We start from the raw sequence: 20,219 nt of genomic DNA, 5'->3' as shown, positions 1-20,219 counted from the left end.
AGAGAGAATAAGGAGGGAATTAAAAGAGTGACCTTTGTGACATATGAAAAGTGAAATCTTTTCTGGGGGGGGCTGGGTGGGGGGAAATAGCGGTCACTGCAAAATCAGTTGACGCTTGCGAGTGGATTCGCAAATCCAAATGGAGAGGGGAGATGTGGTTGTCCGACAAGGGATAAAGGACAACTCGAGGGGAAGGGGAGATTGGGGATAAAGAAGATATAAATAGGAGAATAAGGAAAATGTTGGATGTTGTAGGAATGTTGTCTTATAAAGAGTTGAAAATAAGAAAACAGAAATGGAAAAGGAGGAAAGGTAATGATGGAAAAACGGAAAGAGAAGATAAACAAAATATAAAAGGGCTACGCTGAACTATATGACTTTAAATATTAATGGAATACATAACCAAATTAAAAGGAAGAAACTACTAAATTTACTGAAAAAGGAAAAAATTGATATAGCATTTGTCCAAGAAACACACTTAACTGAATTGGAGCACAAGAAATTAAAGAGAGATTGGGTAGGACATGTAACAGCAGCATCGTATAATTCAAAAGCAAGAGGAGTGGCTATATTAATTAGTAAAAAGGTGCCATTTAAAATAGAAGAGGAAATAATAGATCCAGCAGGGAGATATGTTATGATAAAATGTCAGATATATTCGGAGTTTTGGAATCTACTTAATATATATTCACCTAACGAAGAAGATCAAAAGTTTATGCAAGATATCTTTTTGAAGGTAACTAATACGCAAGGGAACATACTAATAGGAGGGGATTTCAACCTGAATTTGGATCCAAATATGGATAAAACGGGGGAAAAAAATTAACAGGAAGAACAAAGTAACCAAATTTATAATTAAATCAATGCAAGAAATGAAACTTGGATATATGGAAGAAACAAAACCCAAAAGAAAAGGAGTACTCATACTACTCGGCTAGACATAAAACATACTCAAGAATAGACCTATTTTTGTTATCAGCTAGTATGCAGGATAGAGTAAGAAAAACAGAATATAAAGCGAGAATGCTATCGGACCATTCACCCTTAATATTGACAGTAAAGCTAGAGGACATCCCTCCAAGAATGTATAGATGGAGATTAAACCCCATGCTACTTAAAAGACAGGATTTTAGAGAACTTATTGAAAAACAATTAAAAATGTATTTTGAAGTAAATACGGAATCAGTGGAAGATAAGTTTATACTATGGGACGCAATGAAAGCATTCATTAGAGGGCAAATAATAAGTTATGTAACCAAGATGAAGAAGGACTATAATCAGGAAACAGAGCAGTTGGAAAGGGAAATAGTAAACATAGAAAAAAAATTAGCAATGAAGGAAGACACAACTAAAAGAAGAGAATTGGCAGATTAAAAAATAAAATATGAAACATTACAAACATATAAGGTAGAGAAGAATATAATGAAGACAAAACAGAAATATTATGAACTAGGGGAAAAAACGCACAAAATCCTAGCATGGCAGCTTAAGACAGAACAAGCTAAGAAAATGGTATTGGCATCAAGGAAAAAAGACAAACAAATTACATATAATCCAAAAGAAATTAAGGAAAACTTTAGAGAATTCTATGAACAATTATACCGAACTGAAAACGAAGGGAAAGAAGGGAAAATAGATGAATTTATGACTAAAATTGAACTACCAAAACTACAAATAGAGGAACAAAATAAATTAACAGAACCATTTGGAACAGTAGAAATACAAGAGATAATAAAAAAAATTACCAAATAATAAGACACCAGGAGAGGATGGATTTCCAATAGAATTCTACAAAACATTTAAAGACTTATTAATACCGCCCCTCCTGGATGTAATCAACCAGATTGATGAGACACAAAACTTACCAGATTCATGTAAAACAGCAATAATTACAGTAATACTAAAACAAGGGAAAGATCCACTCTCACCAGCGTCATATAGACCAATATCTTTGCTAAACACAGATTATAAGATAATAGCTAATCTATTAGCAAACAGATTAGCAGAACAGGTACCGAAAATGGTAAATTTAGACCAAACTGGGTTTATCAAAAAAAGACGCACAACAGACAATATTTGTAAATTTATTAACTTAATTCATGCAGTAGAAGGGAATAAAGCACCTACAGTAGCAGTTGCTTTAGACGCAGAGAAGGCCTTCGACAGAGTAGAATGGAATTATTTGTTCAAAGTATTGCAAAAATTCAGTTTACCGGAGAAGTATATTAATTGAATTAAAGCATTATATAAGGGACCGTTAGCGAAAGTGACAGTAAATGGACATGTATCAAAGCAATTTAACTTAAGCAGGTCAACGCGGCAGGGATGCCCACTATCACCTTTATTGTTTGCGCTAGCTATAGAACCACTAGCAGAATTGATAAGAATAGATAATAATATAAAAGGAATAAAAATAAAAGACAGGGAATATAAAATCAGTCTATTTGCGGATGATGTTATAGTGTACTTAACAGAACCAGAACTATCAATAAAAGAATTATATAAGAAATTGAAGGAATATGGAGAAGTGTCGGGTTACAAGATTAACGTAAATAAAAGTGAAGCAATGCCTATGAATAATGCGGATTTCTCAAAATTTAAGAAGGAATCTCCATTCAGATGGCAAATGCAGGCAATAAGATACCTAGGTGTACAAATAAACAAAAATCTAGGCCAATTATATAAACTCAATTACAATCCACTAATGAAAAAATTACAGGACGATTTAGAGCATTGGAAAGATCTACCACTAACACTGATAGGAAGGATAAACTGTATTAAAATGAACATTTTTCCAAGGATACTATACTTATTTCAGGCATTGCCAATACAACTGACAGAAAAATTCTTCAAAGAGTTAAAGAAAATAATAAGGAAATTTTTATGGAGAGGGGGGAAACTGAGGATAGCACTAGATAAATTAACAGAATGGTATAAACAAGGAGGCTTACAATTGCCAAACTTCAAAAATTATTATAGAGCCGCACAATTAAGATACCTATCAGATTTTTATCAAACAAGGGAAAAACCAGACTGGACGAGATTAGAATTAGATAAAATAGGGGAAAAGATACCTGAACACATATTATATAAATGGGACGAAAAATTGGTACAACATAGAACTTCTCCAGTATTACATCATCTCCTCAATATTTGGAAGAAGATTCATGTAGAAAGAAATAAAATAAATTATCAATTACCAAAACTAATATTGATGCAAAATAAGCTACTCCCTTTTACAATAGACAACCTTTCCTTTAGAAAATGGGAAAAAAAAGGGATTAAAAGAATAGAAAATTGTTTTTCAGGAAGTAGATTCTTATCCTTTGAACAAATGAGAGATAAGTACAATATAACTGGAGATACAGCGCTGGCATATTACCAACTGAGATCCTACTTGAAAGATAAATTAGGAAGCAATTTGAGTTTACCAGAGGGAAGTAACCTTGAATATGTGATTACAGATACAATGTTAATCAAAAGATTTATAACAAATATGTATATTAAACTGCAAGAAAAGGAGAATGAGGAAACAAATGGTAAAACCAAACAAAAATGGGAACAAGATTTAAATATAAAGATAAAAAAGGAAACATGGGAGAAATTATGTTCTGGAATGATGAGAAATACAATAAATACGAGGCTACGTATGATACAATATAATTGGTTACACAGACTATACATTACACCGCAAAAGTTAAATAAATGGGACCCAACAGTATCTGATAGATGTTTTCGATGTAAAAAAGAAATGGGAACAACAATTCATGCAATCTGGACATGTGAGAGAGTAGAAAAATTTTGGGATGATCTCAGTCAGATATTAAATAAAATAACAGAAAACAATATACCAAAGAATCCAGAGATCTTTCTCCTAAGTAACATAACAAACAAAGAATTTGGAATTGATTTGGAGGATGCACAAAAAAGATTTGTTAAGATAGCCCTAGCCGTAGCAAAAAAATGTATTATGTCAACCTGGAAATTGGAAGATAATTTGAAAATACAACAATGGTATATAGAAATGAATAAATGTATTCCATTAGAAAAAATAACATATAGTTTAAGAAATAATATTGAAATATTCGAACAAGTATGGGAGCCTTACATTAAATACAATAGCGAAAACCTACCGGGGACAAACATTACCTAAGTTGATGGAAGGAGAAGGAAAGAAAAGAATGGACTCAGTAGAATTTCTGGTGTATTTTTGTTGAATGACAACATTGTCTGACTGGCTTAATGCAACCTAGATTGTATACCTAAAATGGATGAGGGGGGGGGTGGGGGGTGGCTTGGGAGGAGGGAGTGGGGGGAAAAAAAGTCACTGTATATGTGTGAAAAAGAGAAAGTGTATATCATGGCTAATGTGATTTATGGTGTGAAAATAAATAAATAAATAGAATTGTGGAGGCAGGGGGAGGAGCATAGACCCACAGGCAAAATCTAATTGGTGGATAAGAGAGGGCACAAAACGGGGAGAGGGGAATAGCTCTGTCAATGGAGAGGGAAGATGGCAGAGAGCCGGGGGAAAGAAGTCAGGGAAGTGAGGGTGAATGGAGACGGTGGCGAATTGAGGGCAAGGTGTTTGAGTTTGCTGAGTAGTTGTGAGGGGATGATGGTGTTGAATGCTGAAATGTAGCCAATAAAGAGCATCTTGATGCAAGCATCCTTGATAGGCCACAGATGCTGTGATTGCTGGAGGAACTCAGCTGGTCTTTTCAGCGTCTATAGGAGACCGAAATAGACCACCGCCAGTGGGCTGATCTCACCTCCAACCGTGCATCTTGGCGCCTCACAGTTCGGCGGGCAGCAACCTCCTTGGAAGAAGACCGCAGAGCCCACCTCACTGACAAAAGACAAAGGAGGAAAACCCCAACACCCAACCCCAACCCACCAATTTTCCCTTGCAACCGCTGCAACCGTGCCTGCCTGTCCCGCATCGGACTTGTCAGTCACCAACAAGCCTGCAGCAGACGTGGACATACCCCTCCATAAATCTTTGTCCGCGAAGTCAAGCCAAAGAAAGAAGGAGACAAAGACATTTCGGGCCTGACCCCTTCTTCAAGGAAAAAAAAATCAGAAAACTATGCATCTTTGCTGCTGAGGTATTCCAGGGTGTGGTGTGGAGCCAGTGAGATGGCATTTGCCATAGGAAAATCGGAACAGTTCTACGTCATTGCTCAGACAGGAGCTTATAGGCTTTATTTCCAGCTTCTCAAAACTCTTTATACTCAGGCTGAGTGCGAGTTCATGGAGCCCACACTTTTTTGAGTTGGTTGCAAGGATGTTCCATGTGTGAGTAGCCATTTCTATTTATTTAATTATTCTTTAAAGTCGGGAAAGGAGGGGGCAGGCGCTTGACATTGGCACAAGTGAGAGGGAGGTTTGAAAAGGTAAGAAACTCTTTACTCTTTTTGAGTTGGAGTCAGGAGGCTGCAATTGAGTTCATTGTTAAGGGCCAGGGAGCAATTGAGGTAATAGATAGGGATGTATAAAAAGGTCAGCTGTTACATTGGCCATTGATGGAGTGGCTCAGGGAGATTGTGGCTTTGTCGAGTAGTGGCTGAGGAGGAGTTCACTCCCACAAAGGTAAGAATGGTAAGCTCTTTAATTAAGCTATTTAATTAACTGAGGAATTGGGTAATAGAGGCAGTTGTTAGGGCAGTTCAATGTTCTGACTGCAGGATGTCACGGACAACACATTTGTTGTTGATGACTACACTTGCAAGAGGTGCACCCAGCTGTGCTCGTACTCATTAATAATAAATATTCTGTTTTGGATACTGTTGGTGGACGTGACCTACCAGGGACAAGTTATAGTGGTCATGTCTCTGGCACCGAGACTGGGCCCTCAGCTCAGAAGGGCATGGATTTAGGGTGAAAGGGGAAAAGTTGAGGGGGAACTTCTTCACTCAGGGAGTGTGGGAGTGTAGAATGAGGTGGGTGGGTGCGGACTCACTCTCAAGTTTTAAGAATAAATTGGATGGATACATGGATGGGAGAGGTCTGGAGGGTTATGGAATGGGAGCAGGTTATTAGGATTAGCTGAACAATGGTCGGCACAGACTAGAAGGGCCAAATGGCCGGTTTTCTGTGCTGAGTGTTCCATAGTTCCACAGAATTTTTTTTCATTTAGGAGTTTAGTTTGGTCTCTTTCCCTTTATGCCAGCTACAAATTGTCAGGTTGTCCCACAGCAGACTTTTGTGAGCTCCTGTAGTGTTTTTGTCTGCTTTGATTTGCATCTGTCGCTGCTTTACACGGGCTGAGTGTTGTTGGGAGAGGCAGGGGATGCACTTCATTGTAGTGCAAGGAAGAGCAGTGCTGCAGTCTACAATTAGCTCACAGCTGTAAGTAGACAGCCGATCCAGCGGTGGGGGTGAGAGGAGCAATACGAAGTCAAAGAGACAACAGGGAAAAGATTGGAAAGCAGCAGAGAAATGCACACGAGGAACTGAGGCAAAGAAGGAGAGATATGGAGAGGAGGAAATTGGAACGTTTTTTTTAATTAAAATGTACATCGCGGTAACAGCCCATGGTATGAGCTACCCAAATACACCCATTATGACAATTAACATGCTAACCCGGTACATCTTTATAATTTGAGAGGACACCAGAGTCCCTCAGAGGAAACTCAGTCAGACGCAAGGAGGACATAAAAACTCGTGACAGTCAGCGTCAGATTTGAATTCCGGTTGCTGACACTATAGCAGCTGCCTAATGATCCTTTCTTTCTGTGTGGGAAAGAAAATTGCTAGTCTTGGAGAAAAGTTACTAAATCAGGGAAAAATAATTTCTGTCTTTCTGTAAGCAAAAGACATCTCTTAAAATTGAAGTGTAACAGGAAGTAGTTCTTTGGATCAGTTAACACTTGAAAGATAAAAGGCAGGTGAGGCTCAATATCTAATCAGCAATGTCTTATTTGCATTTCCAGGGCTACAGCAGAGTCCGTTTGAGACGTGTTGATTGGGCCATGCAGAGGGACTTTATTCTCTGTCAGTGCATCACCTGGCTTTGTTTTAGATCAATCATTTAACCAAGGCTCCATCTGCTGTCCAGGAGGGCCAGAAATATCCCACAATGTTATTTGAAATAGAATTAGGAGGTTAACCCCCCCCCCCCCCCCCCTGGCTTTTGCCAATATTTTTCCCTTAAACATAGCAGGAACAGATTATATGGCCGTTATATTACTGTTTGTGAGATTTTGCTGACTAATGTTTTGCAAGAGGTCTGTAATCTAGGCAAATCACAAACTCGTTAAGTTAAATTGACTCTTATCCCACTGAGCTAGCTAGCATTATTTTCAGTAATCCTATGCGAGTCCTGCTTTAAACTCCCTACATTCCAACCTTCCCTCTCCCCTTAGTCCCTCACAATAGAGGCATTTTTACAGTGGTCAGTCGACCAACCATCTGCACGTTTTTGGAATAGACATAGACATTACAGCATAGGAAACAGGCCCTTTGGCCTTTCAAGTCCATGCCAAACTATTATTGTTCCTAGTCCCACTGACCTGCACCCAGCCCAGACCCTTCCCATCCATGGACCTGTCCAAATTCCTCTTAAATGTTAAAATCGAGCCCACATTCACCACTTCAGCTGGCAGCTTGTTCCTCACTCCCACCGCTCTCTGTGTGAAGAAGTTCCCCCTAAATTTTTCCCCTTTCACCCTTATCTCACTGATCCTTGTGGGAGAAGTACACACACAGTCGCAGGGAGAACGTGCATCCTCCGTTGCAACAGCTCCAGAGGTCAGGATTGAACCCAGCTCACTGGAGCTATGAAGCATTATTGCTTCTAGCTGTGTACCTGCCTCATCCAGAATTTTTTCTCTGACGGGTTAATAAAGAGGGATCTTTGCTTCTGCTGTAATCTGCCCTGTATCTCATTGGGAAGATCCGTGGCTGACATTGGATCCTTGTTAAAGAAAGTGTACCCTTCCAGCAATTAGTGTTTCACACCCCAGTGAGAATAAGACCCTGTTATTACATTGCATTTCCTACCAGCCTCATTGTTTGTAATGAGGCATTTTATTTGAATCCTTCCAGAGAAGCAGAAGGGTAATTAATCTGCTAATTGTCCAGCGTGTGTAGAATGATGCTGAGAATGTGTCACTGTAAATGTCTTCATCAGTATACTCCGCTATTCTGGATGCAGGTCCATCTGTAGATTATTTTCAGGAATTAGATGTTCATTTTTTCCAACAGTTTATGGTAATGGAAGGTGTAGTAGGTGAACTCTGTATATAATCATTCTAGAAATCTCCTCTGGATGATCCCAACAGGAACAAAATTTAATCTGCAGAGAATGGTTCGTGAATGCAGGACTGAGGATGAATGGCTCCATACCTCTGTTGATATTTGTCTCATTAGTTTCTGAATTGTCGGATTCCATAATTGAATTTGTCTCTTCCTCAGTTTCTCAGGTCTCTGCCTTAGAGTCCCCGCGGGAATAAATTTTACCCAATGGACCACTTTCGACAGGTGTAACAAGAGCTCATTTCAGTTTCACTTTGTGAGAACTGGAAGATTTGTTTTCTGTGCTGTCTGTTCAATATCTGCCTCACCTCACTTTGTGCAGGACCCTTTCTGTTCAGAGTAAGGCTGGCCCGGTAAGCATAGCGGTTATTCTGACCCCATTACAGTGTAAGGGAGCCAAATTCAAATCTGGCACTGTCGATAACGAGTTTTTACTTTCTCCCCATGTCTGCGTGGGTTTTCCCCCGGGTGCTCTTGTTTCCTCCAATCCTCCAAAATGTATGAGGATGTAGATTAATTGGGTATAATTGTGAGGTACGATTTCAATGGCTTCTCCCTTGTTTTCAATTTTTAAAAAAATGAAAATATAGCCTAGCTATGGAATTCATCCCCAGGTTTTGGATCAGAATGACTCTCTAGGTTTGGCATTGAAATTTCCAAACTGCTGGTAGATGAGCAGATCAATGAGTCTCTTCTGAGAAGCTGCTCCAAATGTAAAAGTATCACCTGACGAAACATTGTTTAGTCCTCATTGTAAAACACTGCAAACACACAGACATGACATGCAGACAAGCAATGCATATGCATAGTACGTATATACAATGTTAAAGAAAACAAATATTATTGTTAAATAGATAGAAGAGTCCTGGAGGGATTGTATGAGCAGTTCTTCAGCAGTCTCTCTGCCCGTGGGAAGAAAATGTTCTTCAGCCTACAGGTTCTAGCTCTGATACTTCTGTGCCTTTTCCCCCGATGGGGATAGCTGGAAGATGCTGCATGTGGAGCGGTAAGGGTCCTCACTAACTTTACAGTCCCTCTGTAGACAGTGATCCCAGTAAGTCGTGTTGATGGGGGGAGGGGGGGGACTGATCCTCTCTGCTGCTCTTATGGTCCTGTGGGTTGACCTCTTATCTGATGCTCGACTGCAGCCGTACCATGCAGACAGCCTGGATGCTCCCAATAGAGCTCCTCTAGAAAGTTGACATAATGGTGACCTTGCCCGCCTCAGTCTTCTCTGGAAGTGCAGTTGACTTCTGACTTGTATGGGCAGGATTGGTCACTTCTGAAATAGGCTCTGAGGAACTTGGTACTTCTACTTTCTCCACTACTGAGCTATAAATATGTAGTGGAGGGTGGTCATTTCTGGTGCTCCTGGAGTCCACAGTCAACAACCTTGTCTTGTCCACATTGAGACTCCGGTTGTTATTCTTGTACGTTTTCTAGAGATTTTTTCCACTCCTTCTCTGTGTTTTGATGCATCGTGTTTGCTCATGACTCCTCCGACTGTCGTGACATCTGGAAACTTGATGACGCTGTTGGAGTTGGATCTGACATTTGCAGTCGTGGGACAGTAGCGTGAACAGGAGAGGGCTGAGCACACAGCCCTGAGGTGTGCCAGTGCACTATTCAGTTTGTAGAAGAGTCGCTTGCTGCACACAGGAGAATGGATCATTCACTCCATACAAGTGAGCCGATTGCTCAGACTGTGAGCGTATCATTCGGATGGGGAAGATGAATGGATCGTTTATTCTGTGCAAGTGAGTGGATTCCTCACTGTACGCTGCTGCATATTAAATTTAGACATAGAGCAAGGTAACAGGCCCGTCCAGCCCATGAGCCTGTATCACCCAAATATACCCAATTAACCTAGAAATCCCCCATACGTTTTGGAAGGGCAGGAGAAAACCCATGCAGACATGGGGAGAACATACAAACTCATTACCGATAGTGCCAGATTCAAACTCTGGTCGCTGGCGCTGGAATAGCGCTGCGCTAACTGCTACACTAACCATGCCACCCCACTCATGCCCCAACCAAGTGAATGCAGTTCTCAGACTGAGCTTCCTGTGATGCCTCTTTATAGAGTGTCACTGGACATGAGGAGCTGAGTGAAAGGTTGAATAGGTTAAGACTTCATTCCCTGGAGCATTGAATAACGAGGGGAGATTTGATAGAGGTGTACAAAATTATGAGGGTTTATAGGTAGCAGGCTTCTTCCACTAAGGTGAGGCAAGAACTAGAGGGCATCAGTTAAGGTTGAAATGTTTAAAGAGAATATTAGGGGGAACTTCTTCACACAGAGAGTGGGAGGAGTGTGGAATGAATTGTCAGCCAAGTGGTGAATGCAGGCTTAATTTTCACATTCAAGAAAAATTTGGAGAGGTACGTGGATGGGAGGGATATGGAGGTTTCCGGTCTAGGAGGAGGCAATGATAGCTGAATAATAGTTTGGCACAAACTAGATGGACAGAGGGCCAGTTTCTGTGCTGTAATGTTCTATGGGTCAGAGCTGATGGTGTTCTCAGCATAAAAGATGTCACTCTGTGTAGGACTACATTGGTGTGAAAATGACTGGTGCAGCCCGGAGACTAGCACAGACAGCAGTATGTCAGGGGAATACAGCATTTGGAAGACCCATCGAGATCCTCTGGCAGATTGTTTATTGTGCAATGCACAAAGGTGGAGGAGAAACTCAGCATTAAGAGGAAGCAAAGGGTAACCAATGTTTCAGAGCTGAGCCCTACATCAAGATATGAGCAGTAACAAAGGTGGGGGGAGGAAGGGTCGGGGGGGAGAGATATGGGAGGGTGGAAGAGTAAAAAGCTGAGGGGGAGTGGGTCACTCTCTGAATGGAGAAGGAAGGATACAGAGGGATGGAGAAAGAGAAACTTGTGAGAGAGGTTTAACAGAAACTGGCAAAGTCAATGTTAATGCTGTCTGGTTGGAGAGTGGCCAGAAGGAATGTTAGGTGCTGTTCCTCCATTTTGTGTGCAGCCTTGGTTTGTTGATCCAGTTTCCAGCAGTTCCAGTCTCCTGTGTCCACCATATGTGGAAGGGTTCACTTCGTTAGTGTCCCGCATTTGTGATCCTTCCGTGTCATTTTGCAAGAATTCTGCAAGGTTCAATTTTGCCATCGGTTGCCAATTATTGAGCCACAGAACATTACAGCACAGGAAACAGCCTCTTCGGCCCTTCTAGTCTGTGTCAAACTATTATTTTGCCTGATCCCGCTGACCTGCACCCAATCCGTAGCCCTCCATCCCCCTCCCATCCATGTATCTGTCCAAAGTGTTCTTAATTGTGAAAATTGACCCCACATTCATCACTTCAGCTGGCATCTCATTCCACACTCCCATATTTGAACTTTTTTTTGTTGTTGTCTTTGATGCCCTTCAGGAAAGAGCTAGAAGAGTGTCGAATGCAGATCTTGGCCCAGCAGGAGGTTATCATGGGATTGAGAAAGGACCTGGCTAGTACCAATGCCAAGATGTCAGACCTGGCAGGTAAGCTCCCTTCCCTGAGTAAGGTTCATGGGAGGAAAGTTGATGTTGTTCCTCCCTGTTTGAAAGTGTTCAACAGTTTCGTAGGATAAGTAAGCCTTCACGCTGGCTGCCAGAACCTCTGCATGATCTTACAGCCCCAGTTAATTGTGGGTTTTCACTTGGGCATCAACCAGGATGAATAATGGTAGGTAATGAGTGTCTCCAATAAGAGAGAATTGAATCACTGCTTCCTGACAATTAGGGGCTTTGCTACGGCTGAATCTATCATCGTCTGGAGAGGTAGAGGAAAGTCTGCAGATGCTGTGATTGAAGTGCAATACACAGACATTGGAGAAACTCAGCAGGTCGCATAGAATCTATAGGAAGCAAAGGGTACTGGGGCAAGCCCTTCATTAAGATAGGAGCAACAAGCAGGAAGGTGCAGGAATAAAAATTCCCTCCACCTGTTTTATTCAGATGTCTGTCTGCTTTTTGCTCATAACTTGACAAAGGGCTCAGGCCAGAAACACCGGTTTCTCTCTAAATGCTGCTGGGTTTCTCCAACACGTTTATGCATTGCAGTACATCCTGGGAGCAACTCTTAAATCACGCACGCCAGGATTTCTGATGGAGGTCAGAAGCTGTAAATGATTTGCCATTGGACTCTCCAAAAGCCTTTCAGCTTCAGAAGCCACGACTCAGGAGTGTGAGTGCCGTACTCTTCTTTGGTTTTGATGGCTGCAGCGGTAACTACATTCAAGCAGTGTGTCAGGATCCAGTTTGATGTACCTAAAGCTCGTATCACAAATCCTCTTGTCTTCATCTACATCGTAATTCCTTGGACAGAAAAGTAATTGTCCTGAACACCCTATTACCAGGGAACCTTCACAACAATGGCGGATGACAGAGGACCACTTCTCAAAAGGAATTAATGGTGGAGATCAAAAGTTGGCTTTTAACATTGAATGTCCACTGTGAGAATCAGTTTTTAAAATTTGTGCAGAACGTGACATGAAAAAGAGCCCTGTTCTTCCAATCTCCCCAACCCTCCACGCACCCCCACCAACCCCCCACCCCCCTCACCCCCCACATGTCCTTTTTGCTTCACCGTGCGTTGGCTCGGTTGTTTCCCTATTCTCTTTCCTTTCACATCCCAAAACCACTTATTGTTCTCTTTGATTCCAGCTCTGACTGGCTTGGCTGCCAATGTCCAGATATTTTGGTCTGTTTCAGATTGTGGAGGGAGATCATCTAAATTACTCTTCGACGAGAAATAAATGTGTTTAAAAATGGTTTAACTCCTTCGCTAATACATTTCATTTGTTCCCCAGCCTTGTGGGAGGCTCCAGTGCTGATTAATGGCTTTGCCTTTCTCTACATCTTTGCTCTGTTTAAATTCATGTTCATTGTGTGACATGATTTATACTTTCAGAATGTACAGAGCTTACACCAGAAATGTACATTAATGCTGAGGCACAAATCCGTCTAATTCTGATGTATGAGTCACTGCAAGCATGGTCAGCGGTCAGGTAAATGTCTGGAATGTTTCATTATGAGCTGGTTATAAAACTGCTGGATTGCAGGACTATTTACTTGAGTTTCTGTTGTTTATCTTTCTGCTGTTTTGCATTCCATCTTCTTCTTCTTTGGCTTGGCTCGCGGACGAAGATTTATGGAGGGGTAAATGTCCACGTCTGCTGCAGGCTCGTTGGTGACTGACAAGTCCGATGCAGGACAGGCAGGCACGGTTGCAGCGGTTGCAGGGGAAAATTGGTTGGTTGGGGTTGGGTGTTGGGTTTTTCCTCCTTTGTCTTTTGTCAGTGAGGTGGGCTCTGCGGTCTTCTTCAAAGGAGGTTGCTGCCCGCCCAACTGTGAGGCGCCAAGATGCACGGTTGGAGGCGAGATCAGCCCACTGGCGGCGGTCAATGGGGCAGGCACCAAGAGATTTCTTTAAGCAGTCCTTGTACCTCTTCTTTGGTGCACCTCTGTCTCGGTGGCCAGTGGAGAGCTCGCCATAGAACACGATCTTGGGAAGACGATGGTCCTCCATTCTGGAGACGTGACCCACCCAGCGCAGTTGGGTCTTCAGCAGCGTAGATTCGATGCTTGCGGACTCTGCCAGCTCGAGTACTTCGATGTTGGAGATGAAGACATTCCAATGAATGTTGAGGATGGAGCGGAGACAGCGCTGATGGAAGCGTTCTAGGAGCCGTAGGTGATGCCGGTAGATGATTCCTGAATTCCATCTACAATGACGTAGTCAGCACAAAACTGTTTCAGTGCCAGTGACCAAGGTTCAAATTTCAATGCTGTCTGTGAGGAGTTTGTATGTCCTCCCCGTGGCTGCGTGAGTTCTCGCTGAGGGCTCCGATTTGTCCCGTCCTCCAACAATGTACAAGTTTTAGAGGTTAACTGGTCAGATGGGCAGCATGGGCTTGTGGGCAGAAGTGCCTGTAGCCCTGCTGTATCTCTTTATATTAAAAAAAAAGTGGCCTCTTCCCATCCTAAGGTAAAGGGCATTCATTCTCGCCTGATTGGGATTGTTTGAACATTTGCACCCGGAAAGTTACAGTGGAGGCAGCACACACATCAGGAGAAATTTTGAGCACAGCAGGCACGCATGTAGTGAAAACGATAGTTCAATGTTGGTTTGGGAATGAGGCAAAGGAGAAAAATCCCTTTCTTGCACGTGACCCTGACTGAGAAGGCAGACAGGGCCTTCCTTTAAAGGGCACAATTCTATTATGGAGGCAGACCAGTCAATAACCTCCTGGTTCTCACTAAGGTGCCACTGATCCACAAATGACAATAAATCTTTTAATTTCGACGTACAGCACAGTAACAGGCCATTTCGGCCCATGAGCCTGAGCTGCCCAATTTACACCCAATTGACCAACATCATTTCGAATGGAAACCAGAATCCCCCCCCGAGGAAAACCCACACAGACACGGGGAGAACATACAAACTCCTTACAGACAGCACGAGATTTGAACCCAGGTCACTAGTGCTGTAAAGGCATTGTGCTAACCGCCACGCCAAAGAGTGTAGCCAGTAAAGAGTGTTTGTAATTTGCACAAATATGTTTCCCCACATATGGAGATTTGATTAAGATCCAACTGTTAATTGACTGCCCTGCCTGCATACAGGAGAGCTGAGTGAGAAACAGAAAGTGGAACTTGAGCAGAACCGTGCACTGGTTTGCAGTCAGGCACTGGAACTGAACCATCTGCGGCAACAGCTGGTCAAGATGTCCCAACTGGTGGAGAAGAAGAATGAGGAACTCCAAAGCAGAACTGCAGAACTGAGGTATGAGTAACTGAATCAGATTTATTGTACATATCACATTCAGCCCTGAGATTCTTTTCTGTGCCAGGGAGGCAGAATTACCACTTGCTGGTAGTGCAAAAAAAAGGTACTCAACGTACACATGTAGACAATTAAAGAAATGTGCAATACCGAGAGAAAAATAGTCAATTAACAGGAAAAGTAAAAGTCATTGAATGAGTCCCTGATTGAGTTTGTTGTTGAGGAGTCTGATGGTGGAGGAGGAGCAGCTGTTCCTGAACCTGGTGACACCGATACCTCTTTCCTGATGGCAGCAGCAAGAACAGAGTGTGTGCTGGGTGGTGTGGATCCTTGATGATTGCTGCTGCCCTCTATCTGCAGTGTTCCCTGTAGATGTTCTCAATAGTGGGGAGAGTTTTGCCCATGTTGTCCTGGGCTGTGTTCATTACCTTTTTGCAGGACTTTCTGCTCAGGGATGCAGCCAGTCAGCACCCTTTCCATCACACATCTGTAGAAATTTGCCAGGGTTTCTGGTGTCATATCAAATTCCTGGATAAACTGAGCAGTCAAGGGTGGAATTTGAGCCTTCTTGCTGTTGGTCCCAGGTATGAGCATTGTAATCTGGAACACTAGCTGACAGTGAAATGTGGCCAGCCCTGGAACTAGTGAGTACAACCACCTCTTCATCTAGTTTGCAAGCCGAGCAGTGTATCTGGGAGTTGGCAAGAGATTGCTGCGCTTGTGTTCTTCAGGCTCAGTGACAAAGTGCATTGCCTGTTCCTAATCTATGCAGCAACAGGTTTGGTCTCCATTGACCTGATCGAACTCTAGAGGACACCATTGCTGTTTAAGGCTATTGTCACAAAACACTTATTGCAACGAGAAGGGTTCTTCTGCGAACAGACTGACAGATTATCTCTAACAGTCACACATTTACAGAGTACAAGATTACAATGAAAAGCAAGACCAAATCGCACCAAGGGCTGCGTGATAGCACTGTTGTGGGGTTCTTTATGCCTGTTTGCGTGTACTTTCACACACTTAAGCCTTCTCATCAATGGGAGGAGAGAGCGTGTCTGAGTATGATAGGTCATTCAGTAGTTGGTTACCTTTCCCGGCAGTGCAAGGTGGAGGGAATGGAACTTGGTGTTACATTCTGAGTTGCATTCACAGCCTTCTGTAAATTCTGATCTTGAATAGACCAGCTCCCATACCACACTGTGAAAGATCCAGCAAGTATACTTTCAATGGAGCTCCTCTAGAAGTTATTGAGACACAAGGGGTGCATGTTAGACTTGCTTTGTTTACTCAAACTAGAGGCATTGGTGTACTTTCTTCACCGCCTTGTCCCAGGTCGGATCACTGGAGATGTTTATTCATAAGAACTTGAAACTATCTACCTTTTGACTTCATTGCCATTAAGGGGTGTGGGCTTTTCCCCCTCACCTGAAGTCAATGATCACCTCCTTCATCTTACTGACATTGAGAGAGTTATTGTTACCTTGGTACCATGTCACCAGACTCTCACTCTCTTTCCTGTGTTCTCTCTCATCATTATTTCAGACCTTGCCCACTGCTGTGATATTTGAAGACCAAGTTGGATCAGTATATAGCTGTATAGTCGTGGGTGTAGAGGGGTGCACCTCCTTGAGGACCACTGGTGTCGAGTGTGACTGGGGATGAGGTGCGGTTGTTTATCTTCACTGACTGTGGTCTGTTAGACAGGAAATCTAGGATCCAGTTGCAAAAGATGGGGTACTAAGGCTTAGATCCTGAAGTTTGGGAATGAGTTTGCCAAAGACCAGAGGTTTTGCCTATAAGCAACAGTCTATCATGGGTGTCCTTGGCGTCCAGGGCCAAGTGGAGTGCAGGGGAGATGGCATTTGGTCGGTAGGCAAATTGAAATGGGTCACAGCCAGCTGGTAGGTTAGAGTCGTTGTAGACCATGATCCAGACTCTCAAAGCACTTGATGATGTTCGATGTCAGAGCCACTGGTCGGTCGTCATTTAGGCCAGTTATTAAGCTTTTCTTTGATACTAGTATGCTGGTGACCTTCTTGAAGTAAGTTGGGACTGAGGCCTTTAGTCGGGAGAGGTACTTCCGCCAGTTGATCTGCGCATGCTCTCAGGATACGGGCTCCCTCTGGGCCAGTTACTTTCTGCAGGTTCACCCATCACGAGACACACTGACTTCAGCGTAGTGGCTGTGGATATAGCCTCACTCGTTGTCGATGATGTGGATGACACCACTCTATTGGCTCCCTGTTTGAAGTGAGCGTGGAACATGTTTAACTCATCGGGGAGTATTTCACTGTTGCATGAGGTGCTGCTGGGCTTTGCTTTGTACTCCGTGATGCTATGCATACCCTGGCACTGTCGCCTCGTGTCCCTACTGTCTCTTGGTGGGATTAAGGGAAAGGAATTGGCAAGAATTTCCAACCACGTGTAAATGATCTCTCCCTCGTGACAAAAGAATCAGACTATATTTCTTCAACATTGGTTGTGGGGAGATGGTGAAGAGGCTGTTTCTTTTCCCTCTTGCAAAGGAGACTGAGGGGGTGACCTGATAGAAGTATGTAATGAGAGGGAGGCATGGATGGTCAAAATATTTTTCCCATGGGAAGGGGATGATAAATAAGAGACATTGGATGAGAGGAAGGAGTTTTAACGGGTATTTGAGGGGTAAGCTTTTGACGCCGAGGAGGTGTGGTATCAGTTGTTGGTATGTTTAAGAGGCACTTAGGTCATCGCTTAAAAAGGCAAGACATTGGAGCAGGCAACTGGGATAGTTGGGCAAAAAAAAGTCAGGATGGATCAATAGCATTTCTATCCTGAATGACTCGAGCATTGGACAATATGCTAGAGGGTTGGTCAGCTCATACCCAGCTAAGCTGCAGTAATAATCTGAATAATGATCTGAGTTTGGCAGGTTCAGCGAGACTAGATTTCCTTGTGTCTTAGGGCCACAAGGAAGCTTGTCTGGCATCTTTCACTGGTGATGAGGTGACCAGGGTTTCTCAGCGAGCATTGAGAATGTAACTGGGGCAATTTGGCGACCTTTTCAGGCTGGGTTGAGCGTGCAAAGAAATTTGGATCCAGTTTCAGGAACAGAGCGTGGGAACTACACAAACTACTAAAGAGGGGAATGAACTGGTGAGAGAATTACCTGTCGTCTGAACTGACAACTTTATGAAAGATACAAAGCATTTAACATTCTTTACCATAAACACCTCTTTATTGAATAGTTTATGTAGTATAAGATGGCCATAGCATTTCGTTGCACATGGGAAACCGAGTTAATAAATCTCACTAAGCAAACCTCATCAAACTTGGGGGCGGGGGGGTCCCAACTATTAGTAAGAAGTTATAAGAACATGTAATTGCTCTCATTCACTGCAAAAATATTGAAATCCAGCTGAGATCATCAAACCTACGTCAGCTTTTTGTAAAAGCATTTCAATAAGTCCCATTAGATAGCATCTTCCCTATAACTCTAATCATTTCCCCCTGCCCCACCTCAAGTACTTAATTAATTCCTTTCTAAAAGACACAACCGATATTTGCTTTTGCCATCCATTCGCAGTGAATGGCAGACAATAACTATTATCCTCCTTTCTAACCATTGAGGTAAGCTGTTTAGTAGCAGATTAATTCAATGTGCGTTAAACGGTATTAAACCACAACGCTCAGTAATCACTTTATCCTTCAACTTTTTGGGAGTATTGCCAAGGGTGATCTACATTTCTTTTGTATCTTTTCAGAATTTTACAGATGAGCAACGATAGGGACAAAAAATTGATATTATTGCTGACAATTTTGTCATTACAAAGGGATTATTTCCTGTTTAATAATTTTGTGTAAATTTGTAATTCAGAACACCTTTATCTATCCCCCCTCCCCCACCTCCGGTTTAAGTAATTGGTGAGAAAAAAAATTCCTCTTAGTGCGTGATGGAGCTCTCAGAAGAATTCACTGCCCTTGCTTGCCTCATTTAACATCAACCTTGGTGAGATCTTGAAGAGCTGTAACCTCCTGGTTGTGGACCAGGAGATGGGAAATGGGATTATGTTTTTTTTAAATAATTTTTTATTTTTCACACTGTGAACCATATCAACCAAAATACATACAAACATTTCCCTCTTAAATATACACAGTGGCATTTTCTCCCCCTTTTTTCCCCCCTACCTTCCCTTCCCCCCCCTTTCCCACCCCCTCCAAAACCAAAAAACATTCAACATGTGCAATACAATAAAACCATTAAAAAATCTCATCACACAGAGAAAAATAAACAAGAAAAATGTGTCATCTACTTTTACACACTGGATCAAGTAATTTTGTCTTATCATTTTAGGTGATGGAGGTCTGAGGCGAGCCCTCTCTGTTATGTTCCATGTACGTTTCAGAAAGGGGATTATGTTGAGGCACATTTTAGGCAGCCATGGACATTCTCTGGGTCATAAACTCTGTGGTCTCGCTTTCTGGAAAATTCAGGAGTTATCAGAATATCTGGTCATGTTTCGTAGGCTAATATATTTCTGGACAGAGATGCTGGGATGGAGAAAACTCCTGTCATCTATGTCCACTGCAAAGCCTTGTTGACCCAACAGTCAGCATGAGGTCTGTGATCACCTGATCTCCTGGGCAATATGAATTGTTTATTTATTGTCACATGAACTGAGATACAGTAAAATGCTTGTGTGCTATCTGGGCAAGTCTTGCAATATTATAAATGGGGGGGGGGGAAGTGCGGGGAGTAGGGTTTCAGTGTCAAAAAATGCAGGGGGTGTGTTACAAGAACATAGTGCAGTGTACAGTTTAAAAACAGGGCATGGGGCAGCATCTTATTACCAGTGAGGGATACATTTAAGAGTCTCATCATGGTAGGAAAGAAACTGTCCTCAAATCTTGAAGTTCATGTCATCAAGGACACATACCTACAGTCCAATGGAAGGGGTGGAGAAGAGAATATGACCAGGGGTTGAAAATTCATTCCCATACTCTCAAGACATGCATATCAGCTCTCCCTGCTGGAATTGGATCCTTGACTTCCTAACTTAGAAGCTGTAAGAACTGAGGAATGGTGAAAATACCTCCTTTATGCTAATCCTCGACACTGCTGGTTCACAAGGCTTCGAACTCTGTCCCTGACTGCATTCTATTGGACACTCAGGGTGGTCAAACACTGCTCTTAC

General features: G+C 42.5%; 1 protein-coding gene across 4 annotated transcripts in view; it reads left to right on the top strand.

Annotated features, from left to right (window-relative positions):
* The window catches only part of LOC138754542 (forkhead-associated domain-containing protein 1-like), a 157,838-nt gene that overhangs the window by 70,622 nt on the left and 66,997 nt on the right, over positions 1 to 20,219 (top strand). For all 4 annotated transcript variants that reach the window (XM_069918944.1, XM_069918945.1, XM_069918942.1 and 1 more), the window contains 2 exons: positions 11,656 to 11,762; positions 14,889 to 15,048. In XM_069918944.1, coding sequence (XP_069775045.1) covers positions 11,656 to 11,762; positions 14,889 to 15,048 — 267 coding nt within the window. The remainder of the gene's footprint in view (positions 1 to 11,655; positions 11,763 to 14,888; positions 15,049 to 20,219) is intronic.

The sequence above is a fragment of the Narcine bancroftii genome, chromosome 2, assembly GCF_036971445.1.
Source record: "Narcine bancroftii isolate sNarBan1 chromosome 2, sNarBan1.hap1, whole genome shotgun sequence".
Lineage (NCBI taxonomy): Eukaryota > Metazoa > Chordata > Chondrichthyes > Torpediniformes > Narcinidae > Narcine > Narcine bancroftii.
Note: the sequence above shows the minus strand (reverse complement) of the source record. Positions and strands in the feature narration are given on the sequence as shown.